General features: G+C 45.9%; 1 protein-coding gene across 1 annotated transcript; it reads left to right on the top strand.

Moving 5' to 3' along the window:
- Positions 1 to 1,609: 1,609 nt before the first annotated feature.
- On the top strand, positions 1,610 to 24,546 carry SPATA21 (spermatogenesis associated 21). The gene is made up of 9 exons (XM_057530921.1): positions 1,610 to 1,642; positions 2,065 to 2,531; positions 3,274 to 3,362; positions 6,390 to 6,527; positions 8,743 to 8,814; positions 8,933 to 9,050; positions 22,709 to 22,884; positions 23,700 to 23,877; positions 24,394 to 24,546. The coding sequence occupies exons 1-9, from the start codon at positions 1,610 to 1,612 to the stop codon at positions 24,449 to 24,451; spliced, it is 1,329 nt and encodes a 442-aa protein (XP_057386904.1). The 3' UTR covers positions 24,452 to 24,546.
- The last annotated feature ends 606 nt before the right edge of the window (positions 24,547 to 25,152 follow it).

The raw sequence follows: 25,152 nt of genomic DNA, 5'->3' as shown, positions 1-25,152 counted from the left end.
CCATTCTCTTAACAGTGACTTTTTTTTTTTAATAAATTTATTTATTTATTTATTTATTTATTTTTGGCTGTGTTGGGTCTTCGTTGCTGCGCACGGGCTTTCTCTAGTTTCAGTGAGTGGGGGCTACTCTTCGTTGCAGTGCATGGGCTTCTTAGTGCAGTGGTTTCTCTTGTTGTGGAGCACAGGCTCTAGGTGCACGGGCTTCAGTAGTTGTGGCTCGTGGGCTCTAGAGCGCAGGCTCAGTAGTTGTGGCGCACGGGCTTAGTTGCTCTGCAGCATGTGGGATCTTCCCAGGTCAGGGCTAGAACCCATATCCCCTGCACTGGCAGGCAGATTCTTAACCACTGCGCCACCAGGGAAGTCCTTAACAGTGACTTTCAAAGAACAGAAGTTCTTAATTTTGATGAAGTCTAATTGATCAGCTTTTTCTTTATGGCTGTGCTTTTGGTATTATTTCTTAGAAATCTTTACTCAACCTGAAGTCACATAGGATTTTCTCTGATGTTTTCTTTGAGAAGTTTTATTGTTTTAAGTTTAACATTTAGGCTTATGATCCACCTTGAGTTAATTTTTTGCATATGGTCTGAGTGGTGGGTTGGGGTTCATTTTTTTGCATATGGCTGTCCAACCATCCCGGCACCATTTGTTGAAGACTATCCTTTCTCTGCTGAGTGTGCACCTTTGTCGAAAATCACTTGACCACATATGTGTGAGTCTATCTCTCTACTTTTTTTCATTCATTCATTTTTGACATGGGTTCAAGCCCTGGTCCGGGAAGATCCCACATGCTGCGGAGCAACTAAGCCCGTGTGCCACAACTACTGAGCTTGTGCTCTAGAGCCCGCGAGCCACAACTACTGAAGCCCCTGCGCCACAACTACTGAAGCCTGTGCACCTAGAGCCTGTGCTCCGCAATAAGAGAAGCCACCGCAATGAGAAGGCTGCACATGGCAATGAAGAGTAGCCCCCGCTCGCCGCAACTAGACAAAGCCCACGTGCAGCAACGAAGACCCAACGCGGCCAAAAATAAGTAAATTAATTAATTAATTTTTTAAAAAAAGAAAGAAATGGAGCGAGAGCAAGGAATAGCCAGCGAAGGAGGCTGCCGAATACTCAGGGAGGGAGCCAGCCGGTGATTGAGTGGGAGTCTGGAGAAGAAGGCATTTCCAGAGGGATGGAGTGGTCATCTGGGTCTATCACCGCTCAGTGGTAGGCTCTGAGGAGGGCAGAGATCTGACCACCGCCTTGCAAGAGTCTGGTTGGGGCGTGGTGGCGGAAGCCGGACTGGAGATAGGAGGAAAGTGGAGATGGAGTACAGCCAAATCTTTCAAGGAATTTTGCTCTAAAGGAAGAGCAGAGACCTGGGATGGTAGTTGGAAGGCTTTGTACTGTCGGGAGAGTTTTTTCTTTTAAAGAAGGAATATAATACAGCATGTTTTCATGCTGACGGGAGTAATCTGGCAGAGAGGGTAGTGCTGATACTTTAGGAAGAGCGGGTGTGTGGTGAGAGCTACATCTTTGAATGAGAGAAAGGGCTGGGCTGGAGCCTGCGTGGCGTGTGGCCTGGTTGGAGGTGGGCAGGGGACAGCTCATCCCTCTAATGGGACGGATGCAGGAGGTGCTGCATTTGCTGAATGAACGAGTGGGAATTTATCGAGTGCCTACCACAAGCTGGCTGCTGGGTCAATATGGATAAAAGAGGCAGACGAGGTCCTGCCCTCCGGAAACTTACTTCTGGTCAGGCAGGCAAACAACAGGCACGGACAGGGCCATTGCAAATTGTGTTGATTGCAGTGAAGCAAATAAACAAGTGGTGAGACAGGGAGTAACTCACTCAAGACCACAGCTCAGACAGCCAGGAAGGGGCAGAGCCCAGGTCAGGGGTGGGGGAGGACATGGGGTGGGAGCCTAGTAGGTTGCAGGAGAGAGGTGGGCCTCCCCAGGGGCCCAGAGAGGGAGGGGCAGGGTGAGGATCTGCTGCAGAGTGGGTGGCTGGGAGAAGTTTTGTGGGACAATCTGGCTGGCCGGAGGCCTCCCAAATCCCCTCCCCGGTCCTGTTCTCAGGAGGCGAGGGACATCGGAGAGAGGAGGGAGATGGACCATACTCAGAAGCAGCCTCAGGAGCCTGCAGGGGCCACGGGGGCCCAGAACCTTGGCAACCCCCGGCCGGGCTTCATGAAGTGCTTGTTGGAGGTGGAAGAGGAGGGGGCCACGCGTTGGAGGGTCACCAAGGCCCGCGCACTGCCAAACCGGAAGTCCCCCAGGACCCTGGCCCCCGTGCTCGTCTCTGCCCCGGTTGGCAACTCAGCCCCAATCCTGCCTCTGACCCTGCCTCAGACCCCTGCCTCGGCTCCTGCCATGGCCCCATGCTGGGCCCGACCGCCAGCCCCTGGGCCACTTCCTGCCCCCATGGGAGCCCCAGCTTCAGTGCCCGTCACGGTCCTGCCGGTCCCTGCATCAGACCTGGGCTGGAGAAGGACAGAACTTTTGCACCACAGCGGGGAGAGGAGCCTGAATTACCCCAAGGCACGGTAGGAGCCATCCCAGAAAGGGTGTCTGGGATCAGGGCCTGGTCCCAGGGCCCCTGGCTACTCTCTTCCAGATTCTTGTCCCTGTCACTGCACCTGTCTGTTCCCTCCCATGTGTCCCCCCTCCATTTCCCCTCACTTCTGTCTCCTCTCTGTCTTTCCCAGCTCTTGATCTTTCATATCTAGGCCCCTTTTTCTTTTTTTAAAAAAAAATTTATTTATTTATTTATTTATTTATTTATGGCTGTGTTGGGTCTTCGTTTCTGTGCGAGGGCTCTCTCCAGTTGCGGCAAGCGGGGGCCACTCTTCATCGCGGTGCGCGGGCCTCTCACTATCGCGGCCTCTCTTGTTGCGGAGCACAGGCTCCAGACGCGCAGGCTCAGTAATTGTGGCTCACGGGCCTAGTTGCTCCGTGGCATGTGGGATCTTCCCAGACCAGGGCTTGAACCCGTGTCCCCTGCGTTGGCAGGCAGATTCTCAACCACTGTGCCACCAGGGAAGCCCCTAGGCCCCTTTTTCATTGCCAACCCCCTTTTTCTTTCTAACCCCCTTCAGACTCCCCATACCTCTGCCTTGCTCCTCCTCTGGGTCACTCGTAGACTCTCCTGACCTCTTAAAGCCTCCCCCAGGGTTCCTCCCATGACCCCCTCTGCCCCGGCTCTCCCTCACCCGCCCCTAGCTTTTGGTGCAGGGCCGGGGTGGGTGGCCGGATGTGTGCCCTTTGCCCGGGCTCTGTCCTCTGCAGGCAGGAGCTGGAAGAACACTGCCACCTGAAGGTGCGTCAGACCTGGGAGGAGAGGTCGGAAGAGCACCTCACACTGAAGCAAGAGGAAGGTGAGGGCGGGCCTGGCCAGGGGAGCCCCTTGCGGGGCAGGCAGAACGCTCAGTCCTTGGGTTTATAAGCCTGGGGTGGGGGATGGGGTTGCTGATCATGCTGCTGCCCTGGTACCCACCCCAGCCCTGCACTTGGCTAGTGGGGTAGGAGGCTGACCCAAACTCTCCCACACCACTGGGTCGGGGAGCCAGAATCCTGCTGGGTCCTCTCACTTGGGGTCCAGTTCTCTTCCCTGTTCCAGAGCCACCTGTCTGAATGAATGGAGCAAGCCCTGCAAAGCTCTTACGTTTTTGGAGACGTTTGTGCCTACCCCAACCCAAGCCCACGCTACTGGTCCTCTGCAGAGGCCACCTGGATGGGACGCAGGGCTCCAGAGCCTCCACCTGTCCTAGACCATCCCTCACCATTTAACAAGACCACCCGCCCTGGACATGTTACTGAACCAAACGGGTCTGCTTGCCCACGCGCAGTAAAGTCAATCTACTGACACCGGGTTGTGGTGAAGGAAAGGGCAGCGTTTATTGCAGGCTCCAAGCAAGGAGTCCAGGCAGCTAGTGCTTAAAAGGCCCAAACTCCCTGATGGCTTTCAGGGAAAGGTGTTTAAAGAGAGGGTGAGAGAGAGGGTTGTGGGGTGCATGATCAGCTCACGGACATTCTTCTGATTGGTTGGTGGTGAGATAATCGAGAGTTGACATTATCAACCTGGTTCCAACTGGTCTGGGGTCTACGTGCTCGTGGTCAGCATACAGTTAACTTCTTCCACTTGGTAGGGGTTTCAGTATCTGCAAAACAGCTCAAAGGACATGGCTCAGAATATTATCTATAGCCCTTGAGGAGGAACTAAATGTCCTTGACTTTGTTTAATGTCTGAACTATTATTATTTTGTTTAACTTTGTTTAATGTCTGAACTATTATTATTTTGTCTTGTTTGACTGTTTTCCTTTCTTTCTGCATTTTCTCACTTCTCTGATTAAATCCATTCTTTGGAACTCGGGGAAGGCCTAGGAGGCTAAAGTTTTTCTACAAACAAGAAGAGGCAGACAGAGGACATGGGAGGTGGCAGGGGGTCTGTCCCAGGAAGGCCCCATAGGGTCCTGCTCAGTTACACACAGGTCCCCATTTTCCACCGCATCCCACCTCCACCAAAAAATTTAAAAGTTCTGAACATCCACCCTGGGCGAGGCACTGTGCCCTTTGCTCCCCATCGTCCTTGGGGTTGGGCCCTGTGATTCCACTTACCTGCGCTTTGAGGAGGAGTGATTGCCACTTCCTCTGGGCTCTGGAGGTGGCCTAATCAGCCATCCACATCCACTGGCAACCCAGCCACACCTGGCTCTGGCCCTGGATGAGGAGGTGTGTGCCCTCCTTCCACCCTCCACTCTTCCCCAAAGTCTGGGCCCCAGGAAGGGCCAGAGCGGCCCCTTCTTCTGCCTTCCCTGAATGCGCTCTCTGGTTCCCTAGGACCCCATCCTTGAAGTTCAGTCCTTTTAGCATTAAAAGTCTCTAGTCATTTTTGGAGGGGCTTTTCTAGGTCCAGCACCCACTGCCCCATCTTCTTGAGCTGAGTTCATGGACAATGTGCCACTTTGGCTTAGAGACTCAGCATTGTCCCCAAGACTCAGCCCTGTCTGGTGAGGAAAGAGCTGGCTACCTGCTCTGATGGTCCAAACCACCCTGCATTTGGGATGATCTTACCACCTTTGAGAGCTGTTCAGTTTTCCTTTTTCAGTGTGCCTGCCTGTGGCAGCTCACCACTTAGTCCAACCCTAATCCCAGCCCTACCTCTTCCCCGCATTTCAGTTCTGATCATCAGAGACTTACTGAGTCTACGATGTACCAAGCAATGAATTAATACAACCTCTCTGGGAGGGTGTACTGTTGTTCTGTCCATCTTACAGATAAGAAAATTGAGGCTCAGAGAAGTACAGCGACTTGCCCATGGCAACTATATTAGCTTGCTCAGGCTGCCATAATGAAGTACCGCAAAATGAGTGGCTTAAAATTTATTTTCTCATAGTTCTGGAGGCTAGAAGTCCAAGATCAGGGTGTTGGTATGTTTGGTTTCTTCTGAGGCCTCTCTCCTTGGCTTGCAGACGTCTGCCTTCTCCCTGTATCCTCACATGGTCTTTCCTCTGTGCACACACATCCCTGGTGTCTCTTGTGTGCCCAAGTTTCCTCTTCTCTTAAGGACACCAGTTAGGTTGGACTAGGGGCCACCCCAATGGCCTCATTTTAACTTAATCACCTCTTTAAAGGTCCTATCTCCAAACATCATCACATTCTAAGATATGGGGGTGGGGTGGTATTAGGGTTTCAACATATGAGTTTAGGCAGCGGGCACAACTTAGCTCGTATCAGCAACCCAGCTTCTTAGTAAATGGCAGAGCCCGTCTTATCACTAGGTCTGTTGATTCTAACCTGGATTTTGCTGTGGGCTGTGAAACCAGACACCACACACGTTATGACCAGGACACGACTTTTCTATCAATTGGTGCTGTTCTGGGACTTTCTCAGCATTGTTCCTGGTCCTGTGCTCTGGTCCAGACAAATGAAGCTGTCTTAGAGGCTATGTCTATCCAGATAAGTAACTGCAGAGCCCCAAAGCCAAGGCACAGACTCAGAGTCAGAAAGATCTACCTGGTCCTCTAACCGCTGAGCCTCAGTTTCCCCATTTTTACAAGGGAATAAGCATTCTACTCTTACCAGGCTGTTGTAAGAATTAAATGAGAACATGGCTATAAAGAGCTTAGCACAGTGCCTGGCACACAGCAGGGGTGCCCTAAAGTGGGCATGTTCTGATGCAAGGTGAAGGCGGCTAACTAGCTTAGCTTTGGCCACACCAGCTGAGCCCTTGGTCTGACCTTGTACTAGAGAGTGAAGTGAGTCAATGGGCCCACACCCCTCTGCTTTCACTCTTAGTTAAGTTTGTCCCTCCACCCAGCCATGGTGATAGAGAAGGCTGGACAGGGGCTGGTTGGAGCGGATGGGATGGATGGTAGAAACATAACCCCACTGCCCACCCCAGCCTTCCGCAGCTACTTTGAGATCTTCAGTGGTCATGGCGAGGTGGATGCACAGAGCCTGGAGAACATCCTGCTCCTCGTGGGCATCTCCGTGACGCCGGCCCAGGTGGAGGATGCCCTGAGCAGTGCTGACATCGATGGTGAGTTGGGGGGAGGCTTCATCCTGAACCCCAGGCAGGGTCAGGTTCATGGGCAGCATGAGACCTGTGCAGTCACACAGGGCTCTGCGCTTACAGGGTCCTGACTTTGGTTTAATGCTCTGCTGCTGTTACAGTCTAGAAATTCTTGATAATTTTTGAAAGAGGGGCCCTATTCTGCATTTTCATTTTGAACTGGGCCCCACAAATGATGTAGCTGGTCCTGGCCCCAAAGTTAGGGCTCCCTGAGTACCTACTCAGTGCCAGGTTCTGGGGACCCAGAGATGACCAAGACTTATTTCCTGACCCAAGATGTAGGTGATCTCTGAGATCACTCCTTCCGGAGCTTTACGTGTGCTTCATCGGACATTCCTCCATGGCTTGGTCACTCATTTTACCAGCTGTATGACCTTGGACAAATCACTGAAGTTCACCAAGTCTCAGTTTCCCCACCTGTAAAACGGGGCTTACAGCAAAACCCATCTCACTGGGCTGCTAAAATAATTAAATGAGATAATCCAGGCAAAGCATGGAGCACAATGCTTGGTGTACAGCATGCATCGGGAGACATTAACTGCTGGTATTATTCATTCACTAAATATTTATTAACTGCCTACTGTGTGTCCATTCCTGTGCTGGGCACTGGGAATAAAGACGTGTGTAAGACCTATGAGACCTGCCCTGGAGGTGCTCACACAGTCAATGACACAGAAGGAAGAGTTGCCAAAGGAAGCAGCGCTTAAGATGGCTTGGAGGAAGGGATCAGGAAGGAAGGCTTCCTGGAGGAGGTGATGCCTGAGCCAAATCGTGAAAGATGAAGCAGGAGTTAGGCAGGGAGAGAGGAAGGAAGAAGGGCATTGCTGGTGGCAGAAATAACCTGGACAAAGGGAACAGGGCACAGGGTGAGAAGCATCACATGTGGTTTGGTTGGCTAGATGCAGGGAACACAGCGGAGCTGTAGGGGGCCTGGGCTCCTGACCTCTAAGTGTTAGCTCTGCTTCCTCCATCACTGTCTGAGCTCGAATCCTCAGGCACAAGCTAAGAATTGACCTCAGCTCGGCCCCTACATGACCCCAGGCAACAGCCTACTTTTGTCTATGCCTCAGGCCTCATCTGTGACATGGGGATAAGAGTATTAGGTGCCCCCCACCCCCACAAGGGTGGCTTTAAGAATTAGAGACCACTCATTAATTTGTCAAGTAGTTCAGAGAACATTTGCCAAGCACCTCTCTGTCTTAAGCCCTGAAGACACAGTGCAGAACAAAACAGCCAGTTCCTGTCTCCCAGAGCTTCAGTTAAATCCCAGATCTTATGAGTGTGTGGTTCAAGTACTAGGGTTCTATGAGAGTGTCCAACAGGGGGTCTGACCTGCACTGGTCTGACTTCCCTAAGGAAGTGATGGTCAAGGGGGAGCATTAAGTGAATGAGTTAGAGGGAATTCCTTGGCAATCCAGTGGTTAGGACTCCGCGTTTTCGACTCTGCATTTTCACTGCCGGGGCCCGGGTTCAATCCCTGGTTGGGGAACTAAGATCCTGCACGGCCACAACAAACAAACAAAAAACAAACAAACAAACAAAAAGAGTTGGAGGGTGATGGAGAGAATTCTAGGAAGAGGAAGCAGCACGCGCAAAGGCCCGCAACAGGGAAGAATGTGGCCCCTGGTGGGAGAGCAGGTTAGCGTTAGGGAGTTTGGTACCAGGTGAGGCTGGAGACAGGTAACGGGGAAGGTCTAGCAGGACTTTGAAGGCCGAAGTGGGAAAACTGTAGGTACAAATATGCTCTCATGCAGAGACTAGCACACTGTAATAAGAGTTGCTGACATTTAATGAGCGTGTATTATATGCATGGCCCTATTCTGAGCACGTTGCCTCAATTTCTCTCCCATGAGAAAGGTGTTATGGTCATCCTCACCCTATAGATGAGAAAACTAGGGCTTAATGGGGTTAAGAGACTTTGCCAAGGTCACAAAGATAGTAAGTGGTACACCTATGACATGAACCCAGTCTGCTGCTTCCAGGAACTTCTGGGAGCTTCTAACCCAGGAGATTTTAATTTTCACCTTCTACTTTCCTGTATGCACCACGCTCTCTGCATTGAATATGCATTACTTTTATAATCAAACCCAATGAGTAAATGCTAATAACCGTGCCTGGGTCGCAATGCCCGAGCCTGCTCTGAAAGGCCCCTGGCCACCCTGTATTCTTCTGGCCTCCACAGGAGACGGCCACGTGAACTTCGAAGACTTCTTGGCTGTGATGACAGACACCAAGCGCTTCTTCTGCTCTGTGGGTGAGCAGGGGTGAGCCCAGGGCACTCAGAGCTGGGGGGAGGGGCCAGGTGGCTGCTGGGGCCGTTAGGCATCCAGGCCTGTTAAGTGGTAACGGCAGCCACCATCCCACGTCCCCAGAAGAGAAGGCCCTGACGGACACGGCTCCCCCAAACCCCCGCACTCTGCTCTTTGAGATCCTGTCCCTGCTGGTGGAGATGCTGGCCTTACCTGAGGCAGCCTTAGAGGAGATCACCAGGTGAGTAGGACTGGCTGTTGGGAGTGGAGGGTTGCGGACACAGAAATGGCACCTAGCGTTTTGGCAGCTGAGGACTTTCGATAATTAGGACTCTCAGTTGCCAGTGAAACCCACATAAAACTGGCTTACACAACAGGGGAATGTACTGGCTCGCATCACTTCTCAGGGCCTCAGGAATGGCTGGATATAGGAGACCAGATGATACCATTCAGGCTTTATCTCTCCTGCTCATCTCTGCATTAGCTTCAAGCTCAGCGAGGCTCTTCCCACAGTGGGAAGGATGGCAACCGGCAGCCTCTACTCTACTCATACCCTCCTTGTTTTGCAACCTCAGCAGCAAGAGGAATACCTTCTTGCAGTACTCATACAGCAGTCCCAGAAAGGGAATGTGATAGGGCCTGTCTAGGGCTAGAGAACACGAGGTGGAAGCCTCCCCGTGTTGCCAGAGTGGGCTAGTGGGTGGTTAGTGGTTCACCTAAGGAAGAGACGGCTGTGTACAAAAACATGAACATTCGAGGGCTAGAAGCAGAGGGTCAAGGCAGAATGGCCCACCTGGTCTCGCTTGCAGCACACAGAAGCTTGTCCCTATCGCTCGGAAAGTTGGATCATTTTTTCCTGCAACAGACCAGGCTTTTTCGGCAGGGGCTGGAGGAGGGAGAATGACTGCAGGCTGTTCCACTAATACCAACTTAGCAAACCCCAAAGACAAGAGATCTTTCTTCCTCCCGGCATCTATAAATCACTAAACATATATAACTCTGAAGACGACAAATGTATAATTTTAAAAGCAATAAAACAAATTCCCAGCTATCAATTTCTCCAGTTTAAAAATAGATAATTCCAGTAATCTTGAAGCCCTTGTGTGCCCTACCCCAATCACAAAGTACTTTCTCCCTAACAAGAACCAACCCTTATTCCTTTGCTTTTTGTTTTAAAATTTCACTGCTTATTTCTTCCCTTATCATTTATTGAAAATTTCATACATATGGCAAAGTTAAAGGAACTTTACAGTGAACATTTATATACCCACCACCTAGATTCTACTGTTGCCATTTTACCATACTTCTTTTGCCATGCTTCTATCCCTCTATCTGTTCATCGATCTGTATTATTTTTTTATTCATTTCAAAGTAAATGATAGTTATTTCCCTCTAAATACTTCAGCATACATGGCATTAGCTAATGATCAATATTTGTATAGAGTTCCCCCCCCCCCGCATATTGTGAGGTATAATGTACATTCAGTGAAATGCACAGATCTTAAGTGTATCATTGAATGGGTCTCAACACATGCCCACACCCCAGCAACCTGAACCCCTTTCAAGATATACAGAACTTTACCATCATTCCAGAAAGTGCCCTCATGACCCTTCCCAGTTGGTCCCTGAACCGCACCCCCGCCCAGAGGCAATCACTCTTCTAATTTTTTTTTTCCATTACAGATTGGTTTTGCCTGTCTGACAACTTCATATAAATGGAAACAAACCGTATATGTCATTAGTGTCTAGCTTCTTTCACTCAGCATAATGCTTTTGAGATTCATCCATGTTGCTGTGGGCAGCAACGGTTCACTCCTTCTTATTATTGTATCCCATTGGATGAATATACCACAGTTCATTCATCCATCCTTTCATGGGTAGATTTCTGAGCTGTTTTCAGTTTTGGGTTATAATGAGTAAAGCTGCTATTAACATTTTTGTACAAGTCTTTGTGTGGACATATATTTTGTTACTTGGGTAAATACCCAGAAATGGAATTGCTGGGTCATAGGATAGGTGTATTTTACTTACAAGAAACCACCAGACTTTTTTATCTAAGTGATTCTACCATTTTACACTCACATCAACAATGTACCAGAGTTCCAGTTGCTCCACATCTTGTGTGGATCCATACTGTCAGTCTTGCTAGTTTCAGTCTGGTGGATATGCAGTGGCACTTTTTTTTAAATAAATTTTATTTACATATTTATTTATTTATTTTGGCTGTGTTGGGTCTTTGTTGCTGCGTGCGGGCTTTCTCTAGTTGTGGTGAACGGGAGCTACTCTTCGTTGCGGTGTGCGGGCTACTCATTGCAGTGGCTTCTCTTGTTGCGGAGCACGGGCTCTAGGCACATGGGCTTCAGTAGCTGTGGCACGTGGCCTCAGTAGTTGTGGCACACGGGCCCTAGAGCACAGGCTCAGTAGTTGTGGCGCATGGGCTTAGTTGCTCCACGGCATGTGGGATCTTCCCGGACCAGGGCTCGAACCCGTGTCCCCTGCATTGGCAGGCGGATTCTTAACCACTGTGCCACCAGGAAAGCCCTGCAGTGGCACTTTTAAATTTTGACTCACACTTGTTTGTATTCCTGAATACTTTATTGTTTAGCTTTCCATATTTTTTACCTCTATCGGAGTGGACTCATAAGTCCTCTGTTACTTGCTTTTTCTTCTCAGTGTTATGTATTTGTGACTCATCCATAGCTATGCATAGCTATCTTATGCATAGCTGTAGATCATTTATCATTTTCACTGCTACATACTATTATCTGGTATGACTACATCACAATATATGTATTTGTTCTGCAGATGGACATTAGGTCTATGTTCAGTTTCCAGCCATGGTAGAAACAGTGTTAATATTTTGTATATGTCTCCAGGATACCTGGGCAAGAGTTTCTCCAGAGCAGCAGTTTTAAAACTTTTTGGTCTAGGAAACAGTCAATATTTTCTATATATGAACTTAAAACTGAGAGATCTAAAAAATATCAATTTATTTAACAAAGATAATCCCATTACATGTTAATGTTAATTTTAAATGAAAAAATAACAATATTTTCCAAAACAAACAAACAAGAAAGTTAATGAGAAGAATGGCATTGCTTTACAATATTGAGAATCTCTTCAGTGTCTGGAACAAAAGAAGTTGGCTGGATTTTCCTATATGCTTCTGCATTCAATCTGTTGCAATCTGTCGTTTTGGTTGAAGTATATGAAGAAATCCGGCCTCACACAAATATGTAATTGGAAAAAGTATTTTAATAGCCTTTTCACTTAATATCCCACATATCATGGAGGTATTTTTCTTTGATAGTACACCAAACTTAACGAGCAGTAGTGTCTTAAAAGTTGGTTGCAATATGGAATCTGAAGCCATATCTGTGAACTGTTCGTTGTACTCTTTTTTTAAAAAAATATTTATTTATTTATTTGGTTGCGTGGGGTCTTAGTTGTGGCCAGCAGGCTCCTCAGTTGCAGCTCCAGGGCTCCTTAGTTGTGGCAGGAGAACTCTTAGTTGCAGCATGCATGTGGGATCTAGTTCCCTGACCAGGGATCGAACCCAGGTCCCCTACATTGGGAGCAGAGTCCTATCCACTGCACTGCCAGGGAAGTACCCTTGTACTCTTTTAAATAAAAATCTATTGGTCTGTTTTGTAGTTTAAATGGATCTTTTCCCATGAATGGCTTTTTGTAACATGCATTGTTCATTTAGAACATATTGCGTATCTTCTAAATGTTGACACATTTCATTGTAGTTATTCTATATATTATACGTATAATTATTAATATCACCCCTAATGTCAGAAAAGTCTTTATGGAATTCCCTGATGGTCCAGTGGTTAGGACTTGGCACTCTCACAGCTGGGGCCCAAGTTGGATCCTTGGTTGAGGAACTAAGATTCCACAAGCCACGTGGCACGGCCAAAAATAAATAAATAAATAAAATAAAGTCATCCTTGCTTTAAAAAAAATTTTTTTTAAATATTAGAAGTGTTGTGTGAGGCTACAGTTCACTCATTTGACTGTTATAAACTATTCTGTGTATGAACATGCATATGATGCATGCTTATTATAATGGATTTTTTTAAATTTTATTTTTATTTATTATTTATATTATTTTGGCTGCACTGGGTCTTCATTGTGGCACGTGGGCACTCAGGCTCTTCGTGGCGGTGCACGGGCTCTCTAGTTGCAGTGTGTGGGCTCTAGAGCACTTGGGCTTAGTTGCAGTATGTGGGGATCTGAGTTCCCTGACCAGGTATCAAACCCGGGACCCCTACATGGGGAGCTCGGAGTCTTAACCACTGGACCACCAGGGAAGTCCCATGATAATGGATTTGTTTTCCCAAATTCTAATTTTTTACTTGAAAGCTTTAATTTTGTCATAGGTAACAAATGCTGTCAGTTGTTTTCCTTGAAAGGATGGGCTAACTTTATCCATTTTCAAGAAAATATCCGCCAAAATACACAAGGCTGCATAACCATAGTTTGTCCTTTTTTCAAGTAAAAAATGACATTTAGTGTGTAGGGGAGGTAAAATTTTCCTTTACCCTCTTAGAGCTTCCAGCTGGGACTTATGTAAGACAGACTAACAGGAGAAAAGCATACAAGTTTAACTTACACGCACATGGGAGCCCTGACAAGAATAATGAAGACCCAAAGAACTGACAAGGCCAAGGGGCTTGCATACAAGGTTAAAAAAAGAGCAGCAACTGTAGAAAAGTAACTAAAATATATGGGCAGGGGCTTCCCTGGTGACGCAGTGGTTAAGATTCCGCCTGCCAATGCAGGGGACATGGGTTCGAGCCCTGGTCCAGGAAGATCCCACATGCCACGTAGCAACTAAGCCCGTGTGGCACAACTACTGAACCTGTGCTCTAGAGCCCACGAGCCACAACTACTGAGCCTGTGTGCCACAACTACTGAAGCCCGCGCACCCAGGGCCTGTGCTGTGCAACAAGAGAAGCCACCGCAATAAGAAGCCCGCGCACCGCAACGAGGCGTAGCCCCCGCTCACTGCAACTAGAGAAAGCCCGCACGCAGCAACGAAGACCCAGCGCAGCCAAAAAAAAAAAAAAAAAAAAAAACAAACATACATATATATATATATATATATATATATATATATATATATATATATATATATACACATATGCAGAATGAGGAAGATAAGAGTTATTTTAACCATGTCTGTTTGTAGAGTTCTCTTGGCCTGGACTCTTTTTTTTTTTTCTTTGGCCACACCACATGTATACACTGGCCCGCAGCAGTGAAAGCGCGGAGTCCTAACCACTGGACCACCAAGAAATTCCCTCTTCCTCTCTTGTGATAAGAATGTTTCTTCCTCCTGGTTCAGGGAGGGCAGCTTTCACCTGGGAATTTTGTCTCCTGCTTTTAGAAAGAAAAAGTCAGTGGACCCTTCTTGCATCTACTGTTTTTCAAGTGCCTTTAACTCAAAATAACCAACATGCCGAAGTGGCACATATTGGGGTGGCATGTCCTAAACGCCTTCATTTCCTCCATCTGGCACTTCCCTAGAAGTTTCATCTATTAAAAGCTGAGTTGGTGGCCGTGGAGAAAAAGTCAGGTTAGAAGTTGCAAAGAGATCTGTGAAAGGGGGAGGAAAACATAGATCGGAACAAGCAGAAAAGAACAAATCTAAGCACATGATCCTGTATTTGCTTGGATCCATCGCTTAGTCCTGAGAACAGGTCAGTTCAGTGACAGTCGGAGCTCATTTTAGGAGGCGATGGTATAGGTGGGAGTAGGGCACCCACCTAACTTAGGCCTTTATATGGTGAGCTGCTAGCAAGCATTTAATGAGGGGCATTTCTTTGGAAACAAAAGAGAAACAGAGGTTAATGGTTAGAATAAATTGTAAACTCAGTTTTTGAGGCCAGAGGGCAGTTAATTGTGAGATTCTTACATGTCAGGTTCAAAGCATCTTTAGATGGTGGATTGAGGGACTTCCCTGGCGGTCCAGTGGTTGAAACTCTGCGCCTCCACTGCAGGGGGCACGTGTTCGATCCCTGGTTGGGGAACTTGGATCCTGCATGCCGCACAGTGGCCAAAAAAAGATGGTGGAGTGAGGCTATCTGGTGGCTCTCTGATGAATTTTCTGGCTTGCTGTTTGAATGTCTTTGGTGATGGCATTGGGTGTTCCAGTGAACTAACAGCAGCAGCAGGCATACAGGGTTGTTATACATGATCTGTTGCAGTGATTTTTTCTTTTTGAAGTTTACATTAAGTCGCTTTAGCTTGCAGGGCATTGAGAAAAGGGCAGTTCTAGTTTTCAGTGATGCCAGGTCAGGAGGGTGGGGGGAAACTAGAAATGTTGATTACTAGAAATGTTGATTACTAGAAACGTTGATTCACTTTGTGAATACACAAAGTGGCAGGAGCCAGTTTATAAAGAGGACAAAAAGCTCAAAGTAAGTGAACTGTTCAACAACCTACAAAGGTGTGTTATAGTTTTTATTGAAACATAGAATTTTTCTCTCCACAATCAGTTCCATTTTTATTGGATAATCAGAGTAAGACTAATTTGTTTGTAAAACTTTTTTTGTTATTGAAGTGTAGTTGATTTACAATGTTGTGTTAGTTTCAGGTGTACAGCAAAGTGATTCAGATCTATACACATACTAATATATATAATAGTGTGTGTATATATATATATTAGTGTGTGTATGTGTATATATATATATATATATATATATATATATATATATATATATATATTAGTTTCTTTGTGGACAAATCAGTAAAGTATCAGAAATCACAAAGAGTTCCCTGGTGGCCTAGTGGTTAGGATTTGGCGCTTTCACTGTGGAGGCTTGGGGTCGATTCCTGGTCCAGGAACCATCCCACAAGCTGCACAGCGCGGACAAAATACAAAAAGAAATAAAAATTAAAAAAGAAAAAAAGAAATCACAGAGACAAAGAACCTAGAAAGTTAAACATATGGCTCTCTCCATTCTTTTTTACTTTTAATTTACTGTCATGGTTGACATACATCAAACAATGCACTTTAATTGTACATTTTGTTCTTACGTTGAATTCATAGCATTATAATGTTAAACATCTGGTAGAGATAACATATGCTTGTTTAACTAGTCTTAATTTATATAAGCTTTTTTTCCCTTTCTTTAAGCCAATTAAATACAGCTCTCTTACAAGTTAATTTTTATCAATACCATCTGGAGTAGAAAAACATTACATACATATTTTATATATATATATATATATATATATATATATATGCATACGTAAACATGCAAGACCCAATGCAGCAAAAATAAATAAATAAATAAATAAAATAAATCTATTAAAAAAAAGGAACTCGTTTCATTTCTGGTGGGAATGCAAAATGGTACAGCCACTTTGGAAGACAGTTTGGTGGGTTTTTTTTTTTAATTAATTAATTAATTTTTGTCTGCATTGGGTCTTCGTCGTTGGGACTTCGTTGCTGCACATGGGCTTTCTCTAGTTGCGGTGTGCGGGCTTCTCATTGTGGTGGCTTCTCTTGTTGTGGAGCTTGGGCTCTAGGTGCGTGGGTTTCAGTAGCTGTGGCATGCGGGCTCTAGAGCACAGGCTCAGTAGTTGTGGGGCACAGGCTTAGTTGCTCTGCGGCATGTGGGATCTTCCCGGACCAGGGATCGAACCCGTGTCCCCTGCACTGGCAGGCGGATTCTTAACCACTGTACCATCAGGGAAGTTCCAGTTTGGTGGTTTCTTACAAAACTAAACAAACTCTTACAATATGATCCAGCAATTATGCTCCTTGGTATTTACCCAAATGAATTGAAAACTTAGTCCACACAAAATTAACTGTGCTACACCTATACAGTGGAATATTCAGCACTAATAAGGGCCATCAAACCATGAAAAGACAGAGGAAACTTAAATGCATATTGCTACGTGAAAAAAACTGATCTCAAAAGGCTACATACTTTACAGTTCCAACTATGTGACATTCTGGAAAAGACAAAACAATGGAGACAGTAAAAAGATCAGTGCTTACTGGAGTGAGGGGAGAGGGAGGGAAGTGGAGCACAGATTTTTAGAGCAATGGAACTATTCTGTATTACCATAATGGTAGATACATGTCGTTTCACATTTGTCACAACTCATACAATGTACAACACTATGAGCGAACCCTAAGGTAAACTATGGCCTTATGGTAATAATGATATGTCAGTGTAAGTTCATCAGTTGTAACAAATGTACCACTCTGGTGGGAGATGTTGATCATGGGGGAGTCTGTGGGTGTGTGGGGGGGAAGGGCAGCGGGTATATGGGAACTCTCTGTACTTTCTACTCAATTTTCTGTGAATCTAAAAAAGTCTATCAAAAAAAACTTAGTTAAGAAAAAAAATACACTATAAATAGAAGGTACCCCCCCCAAATTAATTGACCATATACACTTGGGTTTACCTCTGGATTCTTTATTCTCTTCCTGTGTCTATAGTTCTGCAAATACCACATAGGTCTTGATTACTGCAGCTTTATAGTAAGTATTCAAATCAGGTAGAGTAAGTCCTCCAAGTTGTTCTTTTTCAAAGAGTTCTAGATCCTGTTCTATTCTAGGTCCTTTGCATTTCTATATAAATTTTAGAATCAGTTTGTCAATCTCTATAAAAGAGCCTGCTGATATTTTGTTGGGATTGCATTGAATCTATATGTTCATTTTGGGAGAAATGACATCTTAATAATAACAAGTCTTTCAGTCCATGAACATGGTATAACTCTTCACTTATTTAAGTCTCTAATTTCAGCAGGATTTTGTAGTTTTCAAGATGTAGATCTTTTACATGTTTTGTTGAATATATCCATGAGTAGTGATAAGGTGCTGAGAGTTAAGACCTCTGCAAAGCATGAGAGTTCATGGCTAAGAAGCTTTAAAATATATATATATATATATATCCATAAGTATTTCATATTTTATACTGTTGTAGATGTTTCCATTTTCCAATTGCTCATTGCTGGTATTATAGAAGTATAGCTTATTGTTGTATATTGATCTTGTATCCTATGACCTTGCTAAACTCACTTATTAGTGCTGGTAGCTTTTTATAATAGATTTCTTAAGATTTTTACACACACAATGATGTCATCTGTGAAAAAAGCTTACTTCTTCCTTTCCAATCCATTAGCATTTATTCCTTTTTCTTGTTTTTTATTTTTTTTACAGCCAAAGCTGCTGAAACCCCTTCTTTAACCAAATTCTCATTATAAAGGCTATTTTTAAAAATTTTTTATTTATTTATTTATTTATGGCTGTGTTGGGTCTTCGTTTCTGTGCGAGGGCTCTCTCCAGTTGCGGCAAGCGGGGGCCACTCTTCATCGCGGTACGCGGGCCTCTCACTATCTCGGCCTCTCTTGTTGTGGAGCACAGGCTCCAGACGCGCAGGCTCAGTAATTGTGGCTCACAGGCCTAGTTGCTCCGCGGCATGTGGGATCTTCCCAGACCAGGGCTCGAACCCGTGTCCCCTGCATTGGCAGGCAGATTCTCAACCACTGCGCCACCAGGGAAGCCCCCTTTTTCTTGTTTTATTACACTGGCTAAGACCTTAAGTAAAACAAAAGTGATGACAGCAAACATTTTTGCCTTGTTCCTGATCATGGGGGAAGCAATCAATCTTTCGCCATTAAGCTTGATTTTAGCTATAGGATTTTTGTAGATACTTTTATCATGTTGAGGAAGTTCCTTTCTATTTCTAGTTTGCTGTGAGTTTTTATTATGAATGGGAGTTGAATTTTGTCAGATGCTTTTTCTGCATCTTGAGATGATTACAAGGTTTTTCTCTTACATTCTGTTAATATAGTAGATAAAACTGATTTTTTAATGTAAAATGTATTCTTTGGAAAGACTCCACTTAGTTGTAATGTATTACCCTTTTAATATATTATTGGATTCAACCTGCTATTTTGTTAAGAATTTTGGCACCTATGTTCAAAGGAGATATTGGTCGTTAACTTACTTTTTGGGTGATATCTAGCGTTCCTGTTAGTATAATGCTGGCATCATAAAATGAGTTACGTGTTCTCATATCCTGAAAGAGTTCATGAAATCTTGGTATTCAGTCTCCTCTAAAGGTTTGATAGAACTTACAGTGAAGCTGCTTGGACCTTGTTTTCTTTGTGGGGAGGTTTTTTTGTTTGTTTTGTTTTAATTGAAGTATAGTTGATTTACAATGTTTCAGGTGTATAGCAAAGTGATTCAGTTACATATATACATATATTCTTTTTCAGATTCTTTTCCACTATAGGTTATTACAAGATATTGAATATATTTCCCTGTGCTATACAGTAGGTCCTTGTTCTTTATCTGTTTTCTATATAGTAGTGTGTATATTTTAACCCAAACTCCTAATTTATCACCCCCCCCCTTACCCCTTTGGTACCAATTAGTTTGTGTTCTATGTGAGTTTATTTCTGTTTTGTAAATAAGTTCATTTATATCATTTTTTAATATTCTACATATAGGTGATATCATATGATATTTGTCTTTTCTCTGACTTACTTCACTTGGTATGATTATCTCTAGGTCCACCCATGTTGCTGCAAAAGGCATTATTTCATTCTTTTTTAATTCCATTTTATATTTTATCATCTTTATCCAGTCCTCTGTTGATGGACATTTGGGTTGCTTCCATGTCTTGGCTATTGTAAATAGTTCTGCTATGAACATTGGAGTGCATGTATCTTTTTAAATTAGAACTTTCATCTTTTCCAGATATATGCCCAGGAGTGGGATTGCTAGTTCATATGGTAACTCTATTTTTAGTTTTTAAAAGAACCTCCATACTGTCTTTCATAGTGGCTGCACCAATTTACATTCCCACCAATAACGTAGGAGGGTTCCCTTTTCTCCACACCCTCTCCAGGCTTTCTCTTTCTTCTTGGGTATTTTTGGCAGTTACTTCTACATAATATGGATGTACTACAATATTTTGGTTAATGATTTTTAGACTTGTATCTACTGACTTCTTGTTATGGTAAGAATTTAGCTGTCTGATACAACTATCCCCTCAGCTCCTCCTTCCCCATTCAAATATATTATCAATTTTACTAAATGTTTGGGGTTTCTAATATTATGGCTACACAATTATTCATAGCTGAGCATTTTTTATATAATGATTTCATGTCCTTTCTTGTTTTTTTTTATTTCCTAAAAGTTGACAATTGCCTTGATTTTTTTTTTTTCTTTGTATTCATTGACAATTCTTGTACCTTCCTAGAGCTTTGTTTTCCTTGGAGGCATTTTCTAAGTAATTCCATTCTTCTCATTTTTGGATTAATTTCTTCTTAGGCATGCTACAGAGCCGTCATCTTGGGAGTTTGTTGTCATTCTAGGAATTCTTTCTTCCTTTCCTCTGGAATTCTGTCTACTGGATCACATGTCTTACTTTTTCTTGGTTTGCTTACTCTTTCTTGGTTTGATTTGCTTTAAAAAAAAAAAAAAAAAAATGGGAGCATGTTTCACCAGTAGCTTTTTGGGGTTAGAAAGGCAGTAATTCAGCGACAGGTATGGGAATGCCAGCCCTTGAAATTTCTGTCTTTTAAGCTATAGTGATCCAATCTAAACTGGTTGTCCTCTATGGCAGTTGCACTGCCATTGTGGGATCTCCCTTCACCATCTTCCTTTAACTTTTGTCTTTCTCCTATGTTAGATCTCTTATTTTCTGTATGTATATCTTCCTTTTCTTTTTTGGTTTATGCCCTCGTTTTGGAAGAACATGCCCTCCAGTACCTTCTTGAGAAAGGATGCATGGAAGGCAAGAGTTTTGAGATTTTGTATGTCTACAGAAGTGTTTGATTCTACCATCACACTTACTGAATAGTTTAGCTAGGTATAGAATTCTAGATTAGTGTATTCATTAAGGAATAGACCCCAATGTACTATAGTTAAAACAATATAGTTTATTTCTCTCATATTGATGGCTTGGAGGAAGCAGGCAGGAAGGCAAGGTTGCTCAAGCACCCAGTTTCTTTCCCACTTATTCTTCCACCATTCCCTAGGTCAATCCTAAGCCAATTTACCAGCAACACATCTAAATTCAAGCCCACAAGAAGGGGAAGGAGAGGAAGTAGAGAGCAAGCAATTTCCTTTAAAATTGTGACCGAGAAAGTTACACACACTCTGCTCATGTCCTGTTGGCACCTGTGGGGTGAAGTTATTTTCTAATCCATCTTTTTACTCAGGATGTTGCCTTTTCAGGTTCTAATTTTACACAGGGGTCTAGAGCCAATCTCCATTTGAGGGCTCTGGTATTCATTTTCTATTTTCTCTGTGTGAAGCTCATTAAAACCCAAAATTCCAGGCTTCAGGGATAGGCAGAGGCCCTAGCAGAGCCCCCCGCTTAAGCCCTAAGGGCTTCCTGACACTCTGAGTAGCATGCCTACCCTTCATCACTGCCTACAAAGTCCCAGGTAGTCTGGCCCTCCCATCTTGCTGCCCATTTCTACCCCCTTCTCCCTCACACACAAGCTCTAGCCCCTCTGTTCCTAGAGTTCACCAAGCTCTTTCGCACCTCCTGGCCTTTTCGCAAGCCATTCCCTCTGCCTGAAAGAGGCTTCTTCCCAATATCCACTTAGCTTGCTTCCTCCCCTCATTTTGCTCAAATGCCACCACCTCGAGACTTTCACTGACTACTGTGGACAAAATAGCTCATCACTACCTCCTACTCAGCTTTTACTTTCTCTCAGAACACCCATCACTCCTCACATGGTACCATAATTTATTTACTTGTTCATGGTCTGACTCTCCTACTAGATATGTGCCTAGGTAGTTGATTTAGAAAGTGATACCAGGGAGCAGAAGTGAGGGAAGGGACATGAACACAGAAGGAGGATAAGCCAGTACAATGATGTACTACTGAGTCAACCATCCCCAGGCTCTTCTGAGGAGACTATGAATGGTGGCTCAGAACCGTCAGGGGAAGAGAGAGGAGCCTGTATACCTCAGCTGCTGGTTCCTCTGTCAAGGGTGCCCCACACAGGTGTTTAACTCCCCTGCACTTCTGGGGCGCATATGTGTCAGAGAGGCTCTGGAGCAAGCAGCAGGAGGTAAGACCTGAGGTGAGACTGTGCCAGGTTGTCCCTGTGCAGAGCTGGTTGAGGCCCACGTAGAAGTGGTTGCTGTGACAGTGGCTGGAGTAAGAGGTGGGGCTGAGAGATGACACAAGGACCTTATATGAATATCTCCTGCACTGCTCTTTCCCAAGCATTTAGGTGAGTGGCCAGCATACAGTAAACACTCAATAAATATTTGAATGAATGAATGAATGGTGCTGCAGTCTAGTGGGGAAAAGGCAAGTAGTGATGAGTTAAGAATATTAAGTGGGCTGTGATAGGGTTAAGTACAAGTTGTCAGGGGGCCTATAGTGGGAGCCTAACTCGTCTATTGGAGGAGAGAGGACTTTCTGGAAGAGATGGCCCTTAAGCTGCAATCTGAAAGATGAGGAGAAGTTAACTGCACAGCTGGCTTACAAAGCACTTGCACATCTAAGTAAAAATACCAGTGACAGAAATCATGGGCAACATTTACCATGCTCTTTCCTTGAGTCAATTTGCTGAATGCTTAATGGGTCTTGTTATTTAATCTTTGTCTTTAACCTTATAAAAACGTTGACTGATCTGCTTAGAGAAGTCAAGTGACTTCCAGTGACCGGTAGAGATAACCATTTCCCCCCACTTTACATAGGGGTGACTGAGGCCCAGAGCAGGGCAGTGACTCGCCCACAGTCACAGGAAGTTAATGGTTGAGCCAAGACTAAAACCCAGATCTCTTGTGGCCCTGCTCTTGAGCTGGCCAGACAGAACAGGGGCTCAGGAAGAGTAAGGGAGGAGGAGGGTGAATTAAACACGGCCGGGCTGAGCTGGGTGGCACTGCCTCCCCAGCTATTACCAGAAGAAGCTGAAGGAAGGCACCTGTAAGGCCCAAGAGATGGAACCGGCCATTGGCCGGCTGCGGTCCCGGAAGAAGCTTCCCTACAACCTGCAGCAGGCAGACACCTTGGAAGTCCCAGAACGAAGAGCCCTCAGGATCCTGAGCCAGCTGAAGCAGCAGAACTATGGTGAGGGCCCTGGGTGCCCACACAGCCAGGCCCAGGAGCTGAGACATGGTTTCCCACTTTGGGCTTAACTGTGTGCCATCAGCCAGCTGGCTGATAATCACCACCCATCTCCAGCCTTTCGCACACTCTTTCCCCTGAGCCTTAGCCCTGAGCACAGGTTGGTCCCAAGAGCCTGGACTGAGAAGGAAGAGTGCTTAGCAATCCCACCTCATCATTTATTGAGCACCCTCTGGGGTCACTCACTGTGCTAAGCCCTTTGCAGACGTGCTAGAATTTAATCCTCATAATCACATATTTACCCACCTATTCACAATGAGAAAGCTGAAGTTTAAGCAACTTGCCCAAGGCCCCACAGCTAGCATGTGTCAGAAAGGGGAGTTTATACCCAGGTCTGACTCCAAAACCTGTGCCCTTTTCTCTAGGCAAGGTTGCCTCCCCATAATAGTAGACTTCTACTGTGTGCCAAGTGATGGGCTAGTAGCTTTCTAGAGTCTTTAGAGTGTGCCTATCAGACTCTGCCAGGACTCATCCCAAAGACTTGTGCTCCTTTTTAAGCAAGTATTAGCCCTTACACTGTTCTCAGCATTTAGCTGAGTGCTTTGCATATATTATCCCTTTAATCCTCATCATCAACTCTGAGGTGGATACCACCATCAGCTCTAGCTTATGCAGAAGCTCAGAGAGGTTAAGTGACTTGCCCAAACCCACCCAGGTCGTTATGTGGCAACGCTGGGATTTCACATGGGTCTGCGTGCCTCCCAGGGCTGGACGTGCTCTGAAACATTCCCCTCTCCTGCCTCTTCCACCTTTGCCAGCTGCCAACCTGCAAAGCCCCTATGCCCAGGTGCCTTGCATCCCACTCTGCCCGCGGCTGGACAAGAATACGGTCCGCCAGAAGCAAGGCAGCCACTATGTGCTGGAGCTGTGTACCCCCACCAGCCTGGGCCCTGACACCCGTAGCCTCTTCTTCCAGACTGGATCTCAAAGAAGCAGGTGGGTACCCAGAGGGCAGGGACCCCAGCCCAGGCCCATCCACCTCCTTCCTTATGAAGTCCCTGGCCTAACCCAAGGGGAATCCATCCTTCCAAGAGATGCCTCAGAGACTGTTGTTCCAGGGAGGAAAAAGGGGAAAGGATGGAAGGGGGAAGAAACTAACCTTTGAGAGTCTGTGTACCAGGTAGACTGTTCCTAAGTCAGGGTACTTACGCCTTTCTGTGCCCGGGACTCGGCAGCACTACCTGCCTTTCTCATGCAGGGGGTTTAAGTCCTTTGCCCGAGTCTGATTCCATGTTAGGAGTAGTAGGAAACAGGCTTAGCAGCTGGGTGGAGGGAAGCTTCCCCTGCAGCAGTCCTCTTCCAGGCATCCTGGGATAAAAGAACACTGGACTTGGAATCAGGCCTCTGAGCCCGACTGCTGGCCCCATCACCTCCCTGGGAAGGACTCCTCTCCCCTTGGGCACATGGGGTGGCTCACTTCCTCCCACCCTTCTCTTCCACCTCTCTCCCTAGGGAACCCAGCTCTGACAGCCGAAAGTGGCTCAGTTCTGTGCCGGCTCGAACCCACTGACCCTGTGGAATCCTGACTCTGGGCAGCTGTTCAGGGCCTGCAGACGGACGGGTCATCAGGCAGGGACTGCTGCTGGATTTTGCTTTTGTGGCCTGGTAAGCCAATAAACAACAAGAACCTCAGCCCCTGTGCCTGGTGCCAGGGAAGGCCCCAGGCTTTCTCCCTTCCACTCGGCTCTCAGAGCGGAGGGCCTCAGCCTCCCTCAGGCTTCAGCGCCTCTGAAGCAAGACTCGCCTCAAAACCCTGCCGAGGGTCAGGAGTCCTGCTAGAGGTGGCCCTGGGTTCAAAGTCTTGACCTCCTGTGCACTCTCAAAGCACAGAACTGGGACTGTCCTCAGATGGGTGTCTCCACGCCTTGGACTAGGAGCCCCGTAAGGGCAGGAATTCTCTTTCCCACTTGCTTGAAGGGAATGGTGAACATAAGGGAAGTACCTGGGAAAGACCCTGGCCCCTAAAGCAGACAGACCCTGTGGAAGGGCGGGAGGGGCCTCAGCCATACTCTCACCAACAGAGTGCCAGGACCCAGGGGTGCCCTTCCCTTGGAGCCTAAGCATGTGGGTCCGTGGCCCCAATCCATACACCACCCCAGTCCTATTACTCAAAGAGAGAGCCCCTCCCTAGGACTGAGCAGAGATAGCTTCCCAGTGGTTAAACAAGCAGCCAGAGCAAGAGGTTAGGAGGCCAGAAACTGAAATGAGGAC

Source organism: Balaenoptera acutorostrata, chromosome 1 (genome assembly GCF_949987535.1).
Source record: "Balaenoptera acutorostrata chromosome 1, mBalAcu1.1, whole genome shotgun sequence".
NCBI classification, from domain to species: Eukaryota; Metazoa; Chordata; class Mammalia; order Artiodactyla; family Balaenopteridae; genus Balaenoptera; species Balaenoptera acutorostrata.
The sequence above is the reverse complement of the archived record's forward strand: the minus strand, read 5'-3'. Positions and strand labels throughout refer to the sequence as shown.